Below are 22,229 nucleotides of genomic sequence, written 5' to 3' on the forward strand. Positions count from 1 at the left end.
TCTTGCCAAGGTCACTACACTTTGCCAAATCCAATGTCAACTGTCTGATTCATTTTACTCCATCTCTCAGCAGTATTCCTACTGCTTGTTCCGTGAGTAGCTGAAATACTTTTTTCACTTGGCTTCCAGGCCACCACACTCCTTTACTCCTCTTTTCTCTCTGATCATCCCTCAGTCTTTCTCTCACTGAACTCTAAATATGTGATCTCATACAATCCCATAAACATCTGTATGCTAGAGACTCCCAAATATATATCTCCCCTGAACTCCAGGCTCATATATCCAACTACATACTCAACATCTCTTCGGTTTCTAATAAGCATCTCAAAGATAGTATGTCACACACCTAATCGTCTCTAATATCCCCATCTCAGCATCTGGTACCACTATTCTGGTACCACCCAGGTCCAAGCCTAACTATTATCCTTGATTCCTCTCTGTCCTTCACACTCCATACCCAATCCACTAGAACATTCAGTCAGCACCATCTCCTAAATAGATCCCAAGCCTGATCATTTCTTTACTTCTCCACTGCAACAACCCTAAGCCAACGGGACAATTCCAACAGCTTCCTATATGATTCCTCTGCTTCTACTCTTGCAACTATCCTTCCTTCCTTCCTCATCAATTTCCTTCTTCACATGCAGCATAAATTTTAAACATATGCATGCGTACACACGCACACATGCACACACACACACCCTTGATCATATCACTCTCCTGGTTCAAATGCCTCCATTGCAATTAGAATAAAATCCAAAAGTTGTAACCCTGGTTTATGGTATGACCTGGACCCAGATGACTCTCTAGCCGCATCTCTAAATATTCTCCTACTTCATTCATTCCATGCAAAAGAGTCTTGTATTTGGTTCTTCCAACTTCCAAGCTCATTCCATCCCAGGAATTTTATGAGTGCTATTCTTCCTGCTTGGAGCACCTTTTGTTTTCGCATAGCTATCTCTTTTCTTTCAGCTTAAATGCTATCTTCTAAAAGAGGACATCTATAACTGAAATAATAGCCCCTACACCTGACATTCTCCATCACACAACTTCTCTTATTTCTTTTATAGCACTTTTAAAAATATTATCACATATATCCCAATACGAGGCAAGATTTTTTCCCCAAAATTATCCGAAATAAGACAAAATCATTTTTAAGGTTCTTATAAAGTCTATCGCAGCAACTTCTCTTAACTACTTTACTTTTAAAAACAATTTAATTCAATGCTGGCTCTAAATATTTCTAAAAATCACCTGATAGAACTGGTTTTAAAAACAGAAAATGATGATACTTTATAGATTTTGTATTTTTCCCTGTGGTATAACGTCATGACTGAATTCCTTGTATATCATTGTAATTACATTGTGGAGATCACAAATATATCCCTAGAGGACAAGTTATTTTAAAGTCCTAATGTTAAATATGAGGTCATATGCAGATTCAAAAAGTGCTATTTCCTCAGTAACTTAGACAGAAGTGAAGGTAAAGCAGTGTGGGAAAGTGTGTCAGATACTTGGAAAAGTGGCTCTAGTGATGTCAAAAACAATGATGCAGAGATGCATATAAAGCGTTTGTATACAATCGTTTTAGGAAATGTAAAATAGTAGCACCGTTAAATTATGTATCATATGTAATATATAATTTAATATACACATACAAAACTGAGTTAATAGTTTGTTAACATTCGCCTATATTATTCACACTGAATAACTCAATACACTGAATATATGTAATTATACATTCCAGTTGATCAAATAAATTTGGGGAATCTTTGCACTGAAAATATGGGTCTTTGCCTATTATTTGAGTTTTTCTTAAGGTCAGATTTGTACAGCAAATTATTTGTTTATGTTTTTACTGTTTCTCTCTGCCCACTACTGTCTGTCCCTGTTCTGTGAGGTATTCACCATTGTTTCCCCAGCTCCTAGGCCAGTGGCTGACACCCATGAGCCTCTAAGAAATGCTTACTGAAGGCATAAATTCAGGTAAAAACAAGCTTTCAATTATTTTCAGAAATAGTTATCCGAGATGTGAAAAAGTAATAACCAAGCAATAAATATTCATTAGACGGATCCAGGATTTAAAGAAATCAAACTGTTTTCAAAAAGAATTTAAGTTACAATTGCAGAGATATCTATACTGCTGTTAAATCATTCCAGAAGCTGCTTTTAATACTCCCTAGAACTACACTTACCATCTTTAGAGTGTTGGGCAAAGCAAGATAAGCTAGTGAAAAATTTTGTAAGCAATCTTCAACCTGTTTGTATGACTGATGTTGATATCTATTATCTTTTTTATGCACAACTTACCAACATTAATGGGCTGAACTGACATTGGAGGTGAGTGAAAAATTACTCCACCAGATGTGATTTTCAAATACATAAGAAGGGTGTAATTGATTTTGACTGTTGGCACGGGCACATGACATTCACAACATTCATGAACACTGCAGTTGCACTGAACAATCTGAAAACTGCTTTTCTGGGGGAGCAGAGGTGACTCTTCTAATACTTCAAGCCTATATGGAAAAAGAAGAGCTAAATATTAACACAGATGTGAAAGCACTGGATATATTTAAAATGTAGGACACAATATCCAAATTGAGGGCAGCTATTCTGCACACTCAGCTTAAAGAGCATCTGGGGAAAAAAGATACATTATAACAAGGATACAAACACAAGGGTTAAAGCAGGTTAGCGATCAGAAATAATATAAACAATGGGCTTCGCTGGTGGCGCAGTGGTTGAGAGTCCGCCTGCCGATGCAGGGGACACGGGTTTGTGCCCCAGTCCGGGAGGATCCCACATCCTGCAGAGCGGCTGGGCCCGTTGAGCCATGGCCTCTGGGCCTGCGCGTCCGGAGGCTGTGCTCCGCAGCGGGAGAGGCCACAACAGTGACAGGCCCGCGTACCGCAGAAAAATAAATAAATAAATAAAATAAACAAGAAGACAGTGAAGTACTGAAAGGAAAGAAAAATTGTGATCCTAAATCCTATATGCAGTAAAAATATCTTTCAAAATAAACATGCGATAAAGGCTTTTTCAGACATGCCAAAATGGAAATAACTCATTATCATCAGACCTGCATTATAAAAAATGCTAAAGGAAGTCCTTCAGGCAAAAAGAAAATGTTAGTAGATAGAAGTCTGGTTCCACAAAAAGAAATGAAATTTAACTAAAAGGGTATATATTTATTGACTGATTAAAGCAAAAATAATAACCATGTAGTGTTGGGTTTATAACATAGGTAGAAGTAAAATGTATGACATTAGTACCAAACTTGGGGAAGGGGGAGATCTGTAAGTACACAGTTGTAATGTTCTTCTACTATACACGAAGTGGTGTCATAGCAGCTAGAGGTATAATATCAGTTCGACTATAATAAGTCAAAGACCTATATTCTAAATCGTAAAGCCACCACTAAAGTAATAAAACAAGAAGTTACAGCTAATAAGCTACGATAATCAGCCATTGGAGTATGAGTGTAAAGATAGGAAAATAGATTAATGGAACAGAAGAGAGACCAGCACCTATATGTACAATCAATTTTCTACAAAGGTACAAGCAGTTCTGTGGAGAAAAAGTAATCTTTTCAATAAATTGTGCTGGAACAGTGGGATATCTACATGCTCCCCACCCCAAAAAGCAACTTTAATCCATACCCCCCATCAGATCTAAAAATTAATTCAAAATGGATCATCAATCCAAATGTCAAGTCTAAAGCTATGAATCTTTTAGAAGAAAATATAGGAAAAAATTTTTGTGGCCTTGGTTTAGATAAGAATTTCTTAGATGAAACACAAAAGCATGATCCATAAAAGAACAAATTGATATTGTTATAAAGTAGAAACTAACACACCACTGTAAAGCAATTATACTCCAATAAAGATGTTAAAAAAGAAAAAGAACAAATTGATAATTGGACTTCTATCAAGATTGAAAACTTCTGTTCTTCAAAAGACACTGTGAAAGATAAAAAATAACAAAAGACAAGTCACAGACTGAGAGAATACATTTGCCAGTCATCTCTCTAATAAAGGACTTGAAGCCAGAAGATATAAAGAACTTTCATAACTCAATAATAATATTAAAAAATCCAATTAAAAATAGGCCAAAATGTCAATAGTCACTTCTCCACAGAATACATAGAATGAAAAGAAACATGTGAAAAGAAGCCCCAAATCACTAGTTATTCAGGAAATGCAAATTAAAACCCCAATGAAATACTACTATCCACATATTAGAATGGTCAAAATTGAAAAGATTCATCATATCACATATTGAAGAGGTATGCAGGAACTGGAACTCTAATACACTGCTGGTAGGAATGTAAAATGATACAACTTTGGAAAACAGTTTTGCAATTTCTTAAGTTGTTAAACATACACCTACTATATAATTTACATATTCCATTCCCACGTATTCATCCAGGAGAAGTAAAAGCATATATCCTTACAGAGATATGTACACAAACAAGTACAGAGAATTGTAGCAGCTTTCTTTGTAAGAGTCAAAACCTGTAAACAACTCATTTATCAATCAATAGGTGAGTAGACAAACAAACTGTGGTATATTCATATAATGGAATGCTACTCAGCAATGAAAAGGAATGGACTGACAGTAGATTCACACAGCATTAATGAATCTCAAAATAATCATGCCATGTGAAAGCAAAGACAAAAGTTCTGTAGGAATGCATTTATATAAAATTCTAGAAAATGCAAAGAAACCTTTGGTTACAGAAAGGGTCAGATCAGTCATTGCCTGGGGACAGTGGGGGATGGGAGGTGGGGCTGGTGGTAGGGTACCACAGGTAGGAGTAGAGGGTGGGATTACAAAGGGGCAAGAATAAATTTTGTGATTGACAATAGATTCATTTTCTTTATTATGGTGAAGACTTTATGAGTGGTTTCATATATCAAAACTTATAAGTTTACACTAAATATGTACAGTTTATTTTATATTCTTATATGTCAGAAAAGCTGTTTACAAAAAAAAGGAAATCTAGGGAAAAGTTTTTAAGCAATACTTTGCCTATCACTGTAAACCTACAAATGAATGGGTTAACTTTAAAAAATAACTGTAATTATCTTATAGGGTTACCCAACTCAAGGCATAGAGAATACAGCCTGCAACCAAGACACAGACAGTTGTTATTTCTGATTTTTTCGTGTTTGTTTTTTTAATCTGCCTCATCCCATGGAGAGTCTAAGCCTTGGTATAAATGAGAAGTCTTTAGGGTGGAAGTTCATGGCAGGGGCGGGGGGTATCCATGCCTCATATTCCCTGTCTTGCTTGAGCTACCCCCATTCTGTCCATAAACACCTGCTGCCTCGTATCCAAGCCACTGCACGCTTTTTAAAGAACCTGGGGACAGGGAGAGAGTATTAATATTTAGGCATGATCACTGCCTTCAGAAAAGACCTCAGTCCTTTTGGAGGAAAAAGCTGTAAGAGATAAATATACTAACTAAAAATTCAACGTGGAGAAAGTGTTGCTTTAGAAACTGTGCTAATTAGCCTATACATGAGTATTCAGATATAAACACATGAGAGAAACGGACCCTAACCTTTCCATACACACCCCACGAATTATTAAGTGTTTTGAATTATGATAGATTTTTCAAGTTTCCTGAGCTAGACTTTAGTATTCCTTTAGTCCTAAAAAAAAACATCAATCAGGAAACAACATTTACAAGACACTTTGATGTGCAAAGCAATATCCTGGGCACTGTGGAAGGGATACTGTTATTGTAAGAAGCACACTAAATTAACATTGAGACCTAAATTAGGTTTTTCTGTTTGCTTATGAACCATAAGACCATAGACAAGTAAGTTCATCTTTGTGAGCCTTGGTCTCCTTAAACAGTAATACAGAGAAAATGCCTGAACCATCTGTCTTTATTAAGTTTTTGTGAATATAAAAGACAATTACATAAAAGTTTTTTTTTTTTTTTTGCAGTACACGGGCCTCTCACTGTTGTGGCCTCACCCGTTGCGGAGCACAGGCTCCGGATGCGCAGGCTCAGCGGCCATGGCCCACGGGCCCAGCCGCTCCGCGGCACGTGGGATCCTCCCAGACCGGGGCATGAACCTGCGTCCCCCGCATCGGCAGGTGGACTCTAAACCACTGCACCACCAGGGAAGCCCCATAAAAGTATTTTTAAAAACTTTAAAGGGCTATACACCCATGAAATTCCATTTTGAATTGGAGGTGGTATGACTTAGCACTTCCAACTTTATCTAAATCTTTAAACAAATCCAATGAAATGTTTTTAAAAATATCACACCATGGCTTTTATGTGTTTTTCAAATATTAAAATAAAAGCTTTTATCAGAAGAGTATGGAACAAATTAAATGAATTGTGGTTATTTATGTCAGAAATATGCTTGCAGCTTGTATTATGCTTTGACTGAAGAACTCCCAAATTTTAAGCCACAAATAGAACTGAACAGAAAACAAGACACATATACTCCAGTAATATTTTTTAAAGGATAGGAAATTCTGGTGAGATTTTTCTTTTTTAAAACAAAAAGAAAAGTTAGAATTACACTGTCTTACTTTACACGGTCTCACCAATGCCATCTTTTTCTAAATACAGTGGACATTTGTAGAATACGGCTGATTACCAATGAAATTAACTCTGTGGTTTCTCTACCACTTCACTGTTGTGTTCTATTTAATCAATCTATTTTCATTTTCTTTACAATTTAAATATATGCAAATATATATATTCATAATAATGACTATATACAATGATTATATATTATATAGTATGTATATATACAACATATATTGTAGTATTTCATAATTTGTGTTTTTTTAAAAAAAAAACAAAACTCCATTCAGTAATTTCCCAAACCACTCCAACAGATAACCCCATCATGAAAGTCTAAGAATGAACCTAAACCTAGTTTTCAAATGCTCTAAACAGGGGTGAGAAACCTGCAGCCGAAATAACACCCATTTTTAGAAGGACTTCTTACATTAACCAATGGTTTAAAACAATACAAAGAAAAGAGGAAGAATATTCCATGATTCACGTAAATTATATGAAATTCAAATTTCAGTGTCCATAAACACAGTCGTGCTCATTCATTTACATATTAATTGTGACTACAAGGTTGTGATAGAGACAGTATGGTGGGCAAAGTCTAAAATATTTACTCTCTAGACTTTTAAGAAAAAAATTTTTAATCCCAGCTATAGGCCAAAAACATTTTGTACTCCCTACAGGTGGGTATTTGATGGGCAAAAGACACAAAAATAAGGAAACCACATTAAATATATCATCAAATTTCATTACATAACATATTTGCAATGTACACAAAACACCTTGAGGATCACTAATTCAATTTTTCAAACCACCTTATTAGTTCCCTTATGAGGGAACTAATAACACCTACTTTACAAGTAAAAAACTGAGCTCAAAGAGAACGCAGACCTGGAATTCATCTTAAGTCTCATACTTCCATGTTCAGTGCTTGCTTCATCACACCCAAGCTGTCTTATCATTACAAGCTGTCTTATTACAAGATAAGTTTCACTTTTACCATTGTCATTTTATTTAGGGGATTGATAAAGACTTTAATGGCCACAACTAAAGAATAATTATAATCTGAATTATGTTAATATTTCGATAAATCAGAATATTAGAGAATTACAGAATCATTTCAAATCATTTTTTCCTTGAGGAAAACATTAGATATTTCTCATATTTATGACAGCAGAAGTTTTTCCAAGTTTGTGTGAAACCTGTAATACACCAGCCTTGTTACTTGCCAAAGTCAGCATAAGAACTTCTATTACCTTCCAAAAGATTTTTTAAAGTTTCAAGTATTTATGAACATCAGGGGCTTCCCTGGTGGTGCAGTGGGTGAGAGTCCACCTGCCGATGCAGGGGACACGGGTTCATGCCCCGGTCCGGTAAGATCCCACATGCCGTGGAGCGGCTGGGCCCGTGAGCCATGGCCGCTGAGCCTGCGCATCCGGAGCCTGTGCTCCGCAACGGGAGAGGCCACAACAGTGAGAGACCCGTGTACCGCAAAAAAAAAAAAAAGTTTTAAGTATTTATGAACATCAAATGATACTTTAAAATTTTGATAATGCTACTTTTAAACCATCAAAATTTTAAAGTAGTATAAGTTAAAATGGTGATCAAATTTTTAAAATAAGAAAGAGATACACTGGCTTAAAATAACCAAAACTTAAGAATTTCTGAAATTCTTGAAAAATGTTTACGCAGCAAAATATTTTATGCGTTGCCAACACACACACACACACAAATTCAGTGTCACTATTTATTTAATTTCTCTATATGTGAGTAAACTTTACTTGCAAGTGAAAAAAATGGTCAAATAAATTTTAAATTTGGCTTCTTTGCAAATTTCACAATTTTGGCAATATTTCTACTCAAAAATTAGATATATAATTAGTACTGAAATTTCATCTTTTAGCCACAAATGGTTTATAGAAAGCACATTCTATCATCTGACCTTTGATCAAATTACTTGTTCCCCTCAAATTTTTCTATGAATATATTAATGTTTCTCTAAGCAAAGATCTATACTAAATTATTACAGGAATAACACCAAATGAGTGTTCTTGATTGTGACATAAACTGAGAGCAAAACATAGTGGGCAAACCAATAAACATGAATTGGAAAATTTAGCATTAGCTTTGTGTATAATTTAATCAAGTCGCATTTTAAATCTCAGACTGGTAACCTATACAAATGTTACTCCCCAAAATCTAGCTTACCAATCCCAAGTAATTTCAAAGAACAGGTTAGTGTCCCAGACTAGACTCATCATAATAGATTCCTGGACCCTCCATGGAGAATTCAGTAGGTCTGGGGCCAAGGAATCTGTTTTTAATAAGTGTCATAGACCAGCGGTTCTCAAAGTATGGTCCCCAAGCCAGTAACATCAGCATCATCTGGAAATTGATAGAAATGCAAATCCAGTCCAGACCTCATGAATTAGGCCCAGGTGAGAAGTTGACTTAGATGTATTTCATCAAGGAGACAAATTTAAGAAGCATTCTGTAAAACACAAAGTACTCATCAGATGTACAATATCACCAAACAAATGGAAAATCAACAAGGATGAGAGGGAGGAAGAAAAAAAAAAGAAAATAAAAAAGGAATGCAAACGAAAACAAATAGACCTAAATGTACATCAAGTTAACAATACAACCACCTGAGGCAGAAGGGGAGGGGATATCCTAATTAACTTCAGAACACAGAATTTTAGCAAAGGCAAAATGAGTCTAAACAAACATTGCACTCTAGTTACCCTATTTGTTTTCTATGGTGGTATGGCTTAGCTATTCCAAAACTACTTTGTGTGTATTCTAGGACTGAGCAACTAGGTAATATATTGTTGGAAAGGGAAGCAAGATTTCTCACTGCTAGAAAAAGGAGTTACAAAAAAAAAGAAAGAAAAGAAAGGCTAGGATAGATCCTGTGGTTTTGAACTAGAACAAGAGACATTAGTATTGCCAGAACAAAATCCAACATTCTTTGGGTTTTAATATGCTTTTAATATGTGTATATACAGAGAGATATAAAAATATAGACTTGTGAGTATTATATATACACATTATGTGTGTACTGTGTGTATGTATACATATAACTATGTAGCTGAGTGGGCCTAGAAACAATACCACCCAAGTAACAGTGAGCATCTAGCCCCCCGATACCACTTTGTAAACATCGTTCTCCAACAGAAAGGGATCAGGGCTCCTTGGAAAAATGGCTGATACCAGTGTCAGAGCAGGAGAAGTATAAAATCAACCTGAAACATCTTGTAGTGCTAGAAAGTAAGGAGTCCTATTTTAAAAAAAAAAAAAAAAAGATCTAACACATCAAAAGGACACAGAGGCCAGTTTACATAAGCACCCACTGCCAAATATGGGACAGTGTGAGCAATAAAATAAATTAATAAATAAAATAAATAATGATAGTAACTAAATATAGCTCACAAAATAAAATAATAATCCATGAGTCCATCTTGATAGGAAGGAAGAAAGGAAGGAAGGAAGGGAGGGAGCGAGGGAGGAGGAAAAAAGGAGGGGGAAGGAAAGAAAAAAGGTAAGAGAGAAAGAATGGAAAGTGTACTTCTCACAGAGCCTAGCACTGTGGCCTGCACACACTGTTTCTTAATTAAATAACACTATGCCTAAAATGTCCCAATTAACATTGAGCACGTTTGTTTACAAATAATGCATCTTTCTTCTCTAAAAATTTCAGTTGTTCTTTTTTATATTGTCAATTTCTCTCCTCATTATGTTCATGTTTTCCTTTATATCCTTGAGCATGTGGAGCATGCTAAAACTAACTGTCTGCTAATTCTATTATCTCTGCCATTTCTGGGTCTGCTTCTATTGTCTATTTTTTCTTTTGGGGTTATATTTTCCTCTTCCTTCATATATGTACCATTTTTTACTGGATGCCAGACATTGTGAATATTACAATTGAGTGTTGGATTATGTTGTTTTGCCTTAAAGAATGTTGGATTTTGTTCTGGCAATCAGCTAAGTTACTTGGGTGACTTAAGTGTGAACCTTTTAAGCTTCTTTTAAGCTTTTTTGGGGGGAGTATAGAATAGCCTTGACTCTAGGGCTAATCTGGCCCCACTTTTAAAGTGTGGCTATTATGGGGTTTCTACTGAATGTCAGTGATATTCAACAAGGTCTCTCCAAGTCTCCCTGTTGGAAACTTTCATTATTCCTGGCCCTGTGTGACCTCTGGGAATTGCTTAGATTACAGCTCCTGGTAGTTGTTCTCTTCCTAGAAGTTTTCTTGCCCAAGATCATAGACAGATGGGTATTCAGCCAAAGAATCAAGGGGACCCCAGTGCTAACTCCTGTGTACCTCCCTGCTTCAGGTACCCTGCCCTATGAATCAAGCCCCCTTTTACCCTCTGAACTCTTCTCTCTGTCTCCTCAATTCAGCAATATTGCTGGGCTCTGCTTGAGTTCCCCAGCCTTGTGCCATGTCCTGGAAATTGCCTCCAGCCTGGAAAACCTGAGTAAAATAGAACTTACTTTGTTTCCTCCTCTCAGGAATCACGTTCTGTTCTGCCTTTGTCCAATATCTGAAAATAGATGTTTTCTACTTTTATAGACTTTTCTAGTTGTTTATGACAGAAGAGTAATCCTAGAACTTATTATTCCCTCATGGCCAGAAGTCACTTTTGCTGACTTTTTATATTAACTTCTGAAGACATGTATTCACATAGTTCAAAACTTGGTTTTCTTTAAAGGGAGTAGTGAAATGGGGTGATGACTTGATGGAAATGTGTGATCGAGGAAATCTATGTTTTAAGTGGGAGTTACTGCAGCATGTGTATCGGCTGAGAGGAAAACTTGACGATGCAGGAGAGAGAGGGGATAATTGCCAGAACAAAGTCCTTGAGTGACAACAGGGGATGGGACTCAAAACACAGAAGAAAGTGTTCATTTTATATTGGAACCCAGAGAATTCATCAGCAACTAAAGAAAACAAGGAAACTGCATAGGCACTGACATGAGCAGGCTGGTAGATTTTGGTGAGGAAAGCAAAAACCTGAACCCGCCCCCTCCACCTCCTGCTTTCCCAGTGAAAATCAAAAACAAGGTCATCAGCGGGTCTCTCTGGCTCTCTCTAAGGGAAGCCAGCTGCCATGTTGTAAGGTGCTCTATGGAGAATACACAGGACAAAGAACTGAAGAAGGCCTCCAGTCACAGCCTGGGAGGAACTAAGGCTTTCTGTCTAGTGGCCCATGAGGAATTTGGAAGCCTAGGGAGTGAGCTTGGAAACAGATCCTCCTGAAGTTGAGCCTTGAAATAACTGCACTCCTACCTGACATCTGCATTGCAACCTTGTGAAAGACCTTAAGGCAGATGTCCCAGCTAAGCTGCACCTAGATTCCTGACCCACAGAAACTGTGAAATGATGAATAACTGTTGTTTTAAGCCACTAAATTTTTGGTAATTTATCATATGGCATAGATAGCCAAGGAAGATACTGGTACCTGGAAGTGGGATGCTGCCATAACAAATACCTAAAAATGTGGGTGTGGCTTTGGAGCTAGGTGATGGACACAGGCTGGAAGTATTTGAAGAGGCATGATGGAGAAAGCCTAAAACACCTTGAACAGACTGTTAGTAGAAATCTACAGTTTGAGGACACTGCCAGCGAGGACACAAAAAGAAGTGAGGAACATGATATTGGAAACTGGAGGAAAGGGAATCTTTCTTACATAGTGGTCGAAAGCTAAGTAACACATCGGCAGTTCTGTGGACAGTGTAGAATGTGCCTACTGATCTGGTGATCTATTTCAGGAGATCTCCAAACAAGTGCTGAAAATGCCTCTTGGTTCCTTACTGTTTCAAGAGGAGAGATATTCATTGACAAAAGGGCTGTTAAACAAAGGAACTAGGACTTGAAAGTTGTAAAATTCCCAGCCTCTCCAGATGGCTAAGGATGTTTGAAATGGCTTCTAAGCAAAGAGAAGAGCTTATTTCTAAGAGACCTGCGGGCTTTTATCTAACGGAGTGAACCCCAGTAAGATTCCCAGGAGGCTGTGTGATCTTATGAGAGAATTACAGTAGCAGAAACACTGCTAGCTTAGACTGAAGGAGTACAAAATGAAACAAAGCCACTGGATTCCCAAAATTGTGCCAACCGGAAGCATGCTGAGAAAACTACTCAGCTGCAGAGATGTGTAACTTTTCATAAAAAAAATGGAAGGCGAATCAGAGGGCAGAACCAAGGGCCCAGAGGGCAGAGCCAAGGGGCATGGAGATTTACTCCTGAGGCTGAGGTGACAGAGGGACTAGGCCTGACATGACGGGTAGGGGGAGAGATGGTCAAAGAGTGGGATCCTTGAAACTGAGATTAGAGAAAGAGCAAGCTTATCTGCTAATGACAAGATCCATGAGAATGGGTAAGCTAGGTTGGATGAAAAAGAGAAGAGTAAAAGTAAAGCTTTCAAGAAATTGAAGATCATCCAGATTGATGCTGAAATCACCAAGAATGCTGACAAGAGTGACAGTGAAGAGACAAAGTAAACTAGGTGTTAGCAGTTACAAAAGTGCAAACTCCCTGGACAACCCTTGCTTATTCATCCACCTTGATTTCTCATCATTCCCCAGCTTCCCAACCACAGAACTTTTCAAGTCCTCAAATGTCTATATGTGACTGTGTTCCTTTGCAAATGCTCTTCACTCTCTCTGGCTCATTCTTCTCTGCCCCCTTATAATCTAGGCAGATACTTCTAGCATATGTTTCTCAAAGTCCCCATATTTATTACATCACAGCATTTTCAAACTTTATTATGTTCTTTGTCTTTACTATCAGCTCCAAGAAGGCAAGGGTTGAGTCTGAGCTGTTTAACACTGTTCCCTACACTCAGCTCAGTGTCTGATGTACACATAGGCACCTCACAAAGGAAGAAGAGGATTTCCTTCCTAGGTCTAAGAGAAAATTCAAAAATAACACATTTGTACGGTATCTCTCCTTCAGTTTCTTGGACAAACATTAATATCTGACCTTAAACAAGGCTTTCCCTTAAGGGGCATATTTATAGGGCTTTAAGTCCCTTATAAACATTAGGTTTTAGTTCCTTTTAAATACATACTTATTTACACATGGAAGCATTTGAAAGACTTCTCTCATGAATTCTCTAATGTCTTGGGGAGGTGATTTTGATGAAAACTTTTCTATAGTAACCATCCTTACGGATTTCCTCTTCCACAGAGGTTTCATTTGTTATATGGGCCAGCTCTTCCTCCTGATCTGAAGAGTCTTATTTAAATTTTTGGAGATATATTGCCCAAAGATGCACACAAAAATAGAATTCAAGGTGGAAATAGTATGTGACAATTGGTAAAACTAACCAAATCATACAATGGAGAGAACAATTAAAGTGGCAAGAAAAAAAGAAAAGAAAAGAAAATGCTTCTCAAATTGCATGCAATTAGGTTTTCCTGTATTAATATTTTTTAGAAACCTGAGTTCAAATAAAAGCAGGTCAAGAGAATCTACTAAATTCATCATATGAGCAAGTTGAAAAATCTATTTAGTTTATCATAATTTTCTCATTTTTCTGGGTCTTACCATTTAGATGAACAGACCAATGACTACTTAGCTGACTGAAGTTCAAATTCGCAGCTGTAGCTAACTTACTATGCAATTTTGTAATGTTCTGACATATTCATATATAATATCTTTTTCAGAAAATGCAGACCCCAGACATAACTATGGCCTATACATTATAAAAATTATAAAATATAAATCCTGTCACAGAGCTTTAAAACTGAGCACATTACCCTATAGCCCACGGATAATATTTGAAATTCTCTTGAATAGGCACCTAGTGAGATTTTAATCATCACCCAAAGTATTCAGGTCATCACAAAAATGTACTACATTGCAAAGGAATTCTTTTCTCTGAGCTAAAATCTGTCTTGGTTAATAAAGCAGGAAACTTTCTGCCCAGACGTCAAATATATCCTCATCCACCACAGTGCTTCCTTTCTTCTCTCAATACGGTTTAAGACCAACCCTTCATCTGTGCTCTTTTTCTGGAACTTGCCTATTGAACCATTCACTCTCTGTCATGTATCTTCAATGGGTCCCCTTCTACCACATCTTCAATTTTTCTCTCCCTGCTGGGTCATTTTCTATAGACTAGAAACAAGCTCATTCTTTCCCATCCTTTACATGTTCACCTTTGGCTGTGCATTTGCCCATTACTCCTCTACCTTCTCACTTTACTACTTCAGCAGGCTTCTTGGGCCTCTAGAGATTTATAGCCCAGTCATTCTGTTGTGGACATTTATCCACCTGGCTGCCCAGGATCTGCCTGGGAAATCTACTCTTCTGTTAGGCTGAAACACTAGCAGCTACGGCACGTTCTCACCAATCAGATACTCCCATTCAAGACACTGGCCCTAATGAGAATTGCACTCATTAAAGCAGCAGGGGCTAGCAGGGGCTTCTAGATTCATCTAGTGACCAGCATTAGAGGTGGAAATCATCACAGAGACACTCAATGACCAGATGTGACAGCAGGGGCACCCTATCTGGGCTACTCCTGTGGGGTGACTTTAAGAATTAGTCCAGGGAATTTCCTGGAGGTCCAATGGTTAGGACTCAGCACTTTCACTGCTGGAGGCCCGGGTTCAATCCCTTGGTGGGGAACTAAGATTCCACAAGCCTTGCAGCGAGGTCAAAAAAAAATTAGTCCAGCAGTCTAACATAAGTTATAAATATTAACTACAGTCTGATAATCAGTACATAATGAGGATGGTAGCAGCTATGCAAATTTTCTTCTAAAATTTGTCTTATTTACCTTTACACCAGAAATTTTCAAATTTTAGTTCCATCAGATTCATCTAAAGGGCTTGATAAAATACAGATTGATGGGCCTCACCCCCAAAATTTCTGATTCTAGTTCTGGGACAGAGTTATCAAATTTAAATTTCTAAAATATTTCCAGGTGATGTTGATATGCTTCTCAGTGCTACCTGCCCACATATTTTTGTTATTAGCGCTTATTCATTCCTGAAGTTTCAACTTAGCTATCTCCTTCCTTGGGAAACCTTCACTCCTCTTGCCACCAGTGCTCTAGACATCCCCACATAAGGCTCTCACACCAGTCTTGTGCTCCCACACCTTCATGTGCCTACCAAGTGCACATCAGTAGCCACTAAAACTGAAGCCCTATTTTGATACATATTCGTACATATCTGTCCCAACCACTAGCCTGTGAGTGGCTCAAGAGCAGAGATCATAACTATTCTTTTTTTAAAAAAATATAAGACGGGCTTCCCTGGTGGGGCAGCAGTTGAGAGTCCGCCTGCCGATGCAGGGGACACGGGTTCGTGCCCCGGTCCGGGAAGATCCCACATGCCACAGAGCGGCTGGGCCCGTGGGCCATGGCCGCTGAGCCTGTGCGTCCGGAGCCTGTTGCTCTGCAATGGGAGAGGCCACAACAGTGAGAGGCCCGCGTACCGAAAAATAAATAAATAAAAATAATAAAAAATATATATGTAAGACAAAATATATTTTTAAAACTAAAGGCAAGATACAAAACAAAGAAGAATGTTGTATAAAGGTTAATGGGAAAATACATCAAGAAGATGTAACAACTAAGAACATAGATCCACCCAACAATATAGTCTAAAAATACATAGAACAACATACGGCAAAACAGTGAGAATAAATACATAAATCAACCATTGCAGTTATTTTAAAAAGTTGATGTAAAATACACATCTAGTGGGGCTTCCCTGGTGGCGCAGTGGTTGAGAATCTGCCTGCCAATGCAGGGGACACGGGTTCGAGCCCTGGTCTGGGAGGATCCCACATACTGCGGAGCAACTGGGCCTGTGAGTCACAATTACTGAGCCTGCGCGTCTGGAGCCTATGCTCCGCAACAAGAGAGGCAGTGACAGTGAGAGGTCCGCGCACCGCGATGAAGAGTGGCCCCCGCTTGCCATAACTAGAGAAAGCCCTCGCACAGAAACGAAGACCCAACACAGCCAAAAATAAATAAATAAATTGATTTAAAAAATACACATTTAGTAAAGCCTATGAATACATCTTTTTCTTGACATCTTTGTTTCTTTAAAATTTTTTTACCGTGGTAAAATATACATAACATAACATTTACCATTTTAAGTGTACAGTTCATGATATTAAGTACATTCACACTGTTGGGTAACAATCCCTACCATTCAACTTCAGAACTTTTTTCATGTCCCCAAACTGAAACTCTGAACCCATTTAAACAAGAACTCTTCATTACCCCTCCCCTAGTCCCTGGTAGCCATCATTCTACTTTCTGTCTCTATTCATCTTTATATGGACAGTTTCTAGCACACTGCCCCTTAATTATATGACCTCAATAACTGCAGAACTGAGGGAGGTGAGTGACATTCTTCTTAAGCATCAAATAAAAGAACAAATGAGAATGAATTTTAAAGAGTTAAAATTCAAATAGAAATGATATGTATTATCACCGGAATTATTATTATTGAATGACATATTAGCTGTTAGAATCATAAGTGTATGGCTGTTTGAAACCACCATCATGGCTCTCTACCTAGCACAAATAAATAAAAAGCACTTACATTTTAAGATAATAAAAAGATCAAATATGAGAGAAAAATCCACCAGAAAAATAAATATAAACTATTTTCCCTTCTCCACTCAAATATCTAACACTACTGAATTGAGTTCACGCTTCTTTGAGAATATATGCCCATCCATATCTGCAATGCTTTGCTACCTGAACCAACATGAGGAGAAAAGAGGAAACCTAATGGAGAAGATGGTTGTATAAAAAGTACAGAAATGTACACTGATATAAAAGGAAATGCGGAGATAGAAGAGCTTTCATAATCTACTTCTGCATATGGAAACTCTTGCATTTCAAAAAAACTTGTGTCATGGAAATGTCCAAATTTATTTATTTGGTACTTACAGAAGATATAAAAGATGGACCTTAAGGTCATAATTCTTGAAAGGACTCTTAAATAATGACTCCATATAACAGATGAATAATTTCAAGTCCTCTTTCATCCAGCACTGTATGTTCCAGTTTGCACCTGAATTAAAAATAAGCTAAATTAAACCCAAGAAAAACATTCTGAACAACTCAGTGAAAGAGAAGAGCTAAATTAAATTTACCAGTGTTCTGATACAACTTTCACTGCCCATTCTGAAAGAAAAAGAGCAGGCTCTAGCTGATCGTATGTGTTTGCCCATTTAGTCCCTTTGGCCTTCAGTTTCCTTTTTCACAAAGTAAGATAATTAAATTCAATTATTGTTTCTCAAACATTTTTAAAATCCTGAACCACTTAAGTAGGACAGAAGACCCCAAAACTCACCTAGCTCAGTTCATCCTCACTTTCCAAGAGACGAGAGAACATGAAATATCAAGGTACAAGCAAATTTGGGGCAGTATTTAAGTGTCTGCTTTAGCAATAAAGCATGGTGATTCACATTGGAAGAAAGATGCGCATCTTAAATTTTTTTTTTTTTTTTTTTCGGTACCCGGGCCTCTCACTGTTGTGGCCTCTCCCGTTGCGGAGCACAGGCTCCAGACGCGCAGGCTCAGCGGCCATGGCTCACGGGCCCAGCCGCTCCACGGCATGTGGGATCTTCCCAGACCGGGGCACGAACCCGTGTCCGCTGCATCGGCAGGCGGACCCTCAACCACTGCGCCACCAGGGAAGCCCTTAAATTCCTGTTATTGTAATATTATAGAACCCACATACAACTTATATGAGTATATTTCACTGTACACTGAAAAACTCACCTGACAGTGATAAACTATTAGTGATTTGTAATTTAGAGAGCAAGAATAGCAATAGTTGAAAATCATGACTAACTTAAGACAACACTAATACTTATCTTTAAGCACCACTAACATATTTCCCCATTTGAAGGATTTCTAGCTAGTAGGGACTTTGCATAGGTTGAGCCCTATGAAGTAAACAGCCCATATGGCAGAATATAAATGGAAATCCTGAATAACCACCACTTAACCTAGTAATTTTAGTTACAAAAACTTAAACTCATTTAAAAATAATGAATTATTAGCCTTTATATATATACGTAAAATTAAAATCTGCATCAAAATCATTTCACTTGATAATCGAAAAAGGTCCTAACATTTTTTGATCATTTTACAGCTCATCACAGGGACCCTAACATTTTAAGTTCATTCTTAATATATTTAATAATCATTGGAATGGCTAAGTTAAGTTCCCTTACAAATTAAAGAACTGTGTCATTTAAAATTAACTTAAATGCTTATAGAGTCAGTTGGAGACACTGGGAGTTATCTAACTTGCTTTAAAACTCTGATTTTAGGGGCTTCCCTGGTGGCGCAGTGGTTGAGAGCCCGCCTACCGATGCAGGGGACACGTGTTCGTGCCCCGGTCCGGGAGGATACCACATGCCGCGGAGCGGCTGGGCCCGTGAGCCATGGCCGCTGGGCCTGCGCGTCCGGAGCCTGTGCTCCGCAGCGGGAGGGGCCACAACAGTGAGAGGCCCGCGTACCGCAAAAAAAAAAAAAAAAAAAACACAACTCTGATTTTATTGCACAGTTATGCTTTATCCTTACTCCTAACCTGATTTCAACAAACTGAGTGTTTCTTCCATCTAATCAGTGCTGCTTTGGCCCTCCAAGGGACATCTGGCAAAGTCTAGAGATATGTTTTGATTGTCACAACTGGGGAGTGAGTGTTAACAGACATTAAGTGGGCAGAAGGCGGGGATGCTTCGAACATCCCACAATGCACAGAACAGTCCCCCATAACCAAGAATTATCTGGCCCACAATGTCAATAATTTTGAGGTTGAGAAATTCTGACTAACCCTACATAGGAGTGTTATATTATGTACGTCTTTATTTTCATACTGTAGGTCTCTACAATGTTAAGTCAATTGTCTCTGCTCTATTTAAGCTTTTCCAGGGCTTGGAGATAATTTTGTTGTTTAGATTTCCACATGCAGAATTATTAACAACATGAGCTACATTTAGTACGCATTATACTTAAACAACAAAAAAAACCTTGATTTGGTTTTTTTGATCTCTCCTTGGTTACGGAGAGATTCCTTGCTTGCTTTAACTAACTCAACAGTATTATCTGCCATTTGATATTTTATCTACTTAACAAAAATTAGTTGTACTTTTTCTATTTTAAAGCCAATTTAGAAGACTACAAGAAATGTATGCTAAGGTTAAAAAGTTCCCTCATTACATTTTTATTTTATTTTTAGGGGATAGAAAATAACTGGGGACTTATTAGTTTGGTCCTAATTTTATTACTAATATAAAATAATAATGTGTGCTCAGAATCACATCCATAAGACATCTATTTCACACAGGTTTCAGAGAATAGAACCCTTTTGTTCAATACAGTTAAGTAAGAGGTAATGTTTGGAACATTAAAATACTTACCTATTTGTTGAAAAACTAAAGAATTTACTGTTGAAACAAATGCCTTCCCTTCAATGTTGTCTGCATGTACAGAGCAGTTTTTATCTTCCTCGCTCCAAAAGCAACAGTGGAAAGTTGTTCTGGATGATAAGTTAGATAAGTAGGTACCACTTGAATTAAGTTTAGTTTCAACAAGTGCCTCATAATGTCCACTCAAACTTGAAGTGTTCTTTGAGATTCCAGCAGGCAAGAGGAAGTCATATGTTGTATTTCGTGGCATGCAAGACAACTTAAATTTCCAGGGAGTAATTGGATATGCCAAGTTAAATGCAGTTATCACATAAATAAATTCTGTTAGGACAGTTAAAAGACACACAGAAAAGCAATTAATCATTTTGACTAGACATAAATAGGAAGTATCTAAGATTAAGCCATGTAGTGCTCAATAGTAATTACTTAACTTTCTAAGTGCTCAATCAGTGCCTAATGCATAGCTCTGTGCTTCCACTGAACAAAGTGTTACACTTAAGAGGGTGCATTTATTTATAGAGGTAACTTCACTCCTTAGCACCCCTTTTTTGGAAATTCACAATTCATTTTCCTCATTAATCTAACATCTCATAATTATATTTTAATGATAGGAAATTATAGCTAAATATTCCAATTTCCTTTTCTAAAAAATAAATTATTCTAATGAACTTCCAGCATAAATGGTATCTGGATGTGCAATTATATAAGCGAACATTAACGTGCTGTTTTAATATTTCTTAATGAGAATAACACGGAAATGTTAACACTACTTTCACTGAGTGCTTTTAGAAAGGGTTTGTCTTCAACATCAGGACAGCTGGATGATTTCCTGAATCTGCCCATGGTTCTCCAGATATATGACATCATATAAGACATGTCCTTAATGCATTCTCCAATAATTGATGCACAATGACAGACTTCTTACAGGAAACGTCCACTGCTGATTAAAGACAATTTATCACTTTTTAGACACATAAAATTAAGAACAATTTTATAATCCTGTACCCCCCGCAAAAATCCTCAGAAGTGATACTTGTATTTTAATGAGTAGTTGTTTGATAATAAAATAATGAATTCTCCATAACTCTTTCTTTTATAAGTTACCCTAACGATCCAACAGCTGTGTTTCCTCATATACAAAGTAATGAAGAATGAAAATTCTAAGAAGTTTTCATGGATTTGTATAGAATGAGACTTTTGAAGGATTATGGTAAACGTAAAAATGTAAGAAAATAGAAATTTTTTTTAAAATTCACAAAAGTATTGTTCTAAATTACAAAAGTAATACATGTAAAATATTCAAATACACAAGTAATGACTGTTAACAATTTGGTTTCTAGAACTTTCTATTAATGTTAATTAATACAAACATGTATCAGATGCAAAATTTAAGGCAAAAATGATTAACACGACTAGTATTATTTTTCCCACACTGATAACAATTAGGTATTATAACATCACCAAAAGTGAATCCTCACTGCAACTATGTTCCTTTGGACTTCAATCCTTCTAACATTTATTTCTGAAATTAGAACTCACTAAAAAGAGAACTGGGTATTTCTTTCATTTTACAAAACCATGAATATGTATTGGTACTAATTAAAAGCATTATATTTTATAGCTGCACATGGAAGATTTGGTTGGCTGAATTGAAATTAGCCTAAAATCCTCAAAGGACTATTTAAAACTTAAAATGTAATAATGAATGTCTTAGACATAGTAACTACTGAATCAGTTTAATTAAAAGATGATTCTATTTTGTTTACATGCTTCCTTTGCAAATGATATTTCTTTCCCTCCAAAGAGGGAAATATATATTCACCTGGAGGCATATGTTATCATGTTATCATATGACATCTGTTATCATCCTATCATATGTTATACATGGCCCCAGACCTCTTCCAATTCACAAAGCTTGACCAAACCACAAACCTTTTGGAAAGCCAATGTGAAACATTAGCATGGAGCCTAATAAAAATTAGATAGAGAATGTAAGAGAGAATGTTACCACTCTTTGATAGCCCCCTGTGGTCTAGTTTTTCTGAAATCTGTAACAGTGGAATTATCCTGGATATTTTCAGTAAATATATATACGGCTAAAATGACAAAGAACAGTATATATAACAAGGAAAGCTCCAAGAGCATTTTTAAAGATTGGAAGTTTGGGATTGACATGTACACACTGCTATATTTAAAACAGATAACCAACAAGGACCTACTGTACAGCACAGGGAACTCTGCTCAATACTCTGAAAT

The 22,229-nt window shown here is 37.1% G+C and overlaps 1 protein-coding gene across 1 annotated transcript in view; it reads right to left on the reverse strand.

The window, feature by feature from the left end:
* The window catches only part of LEPR (leptin receptor), a 99,175-nt gene that overhangs the window by 48,269 nt on the left and 28,677 nt on the right, over positions 1-22,229 (reverse strand). The window contains exons 2-4 of the mRNA XM_089921361.1: positions 19,965-20,294; positions 17,479-17,602; positions 2,311-2,519 (exon numbers count right to left, since the gene is read on the reverse strand). Coding sequence (XP_089777487.1) covers positions 2,311-2,519; positions 17,479-17,602; positions 19,965-20,294 — 663 coding nt within the window. The remainder of the gene's footprint in view (positions 1-2,310; positions 2,520-17,478; positions 17,603-19,964; positions 20,295-22,229) is intronic.

The sequence above is a fragment of the Delphinapterus leucas genome, chromosome 1 (assembly GCF_059928025.1).
Source record: "Delphinapterus leucas isolate spDelLeu-1000000601 "Yukka" chromosome 1, BTC_Dleu_Yukka2, whole genome shotgun sequence".
NCBI classification, from domain to species: domain Eukaryota; kingdom Metazoa; phylum Chordata; class Mammalia; order Artiodactyla; family Monodontidae; genus Delphinapterus; species Delphinapterus leucas.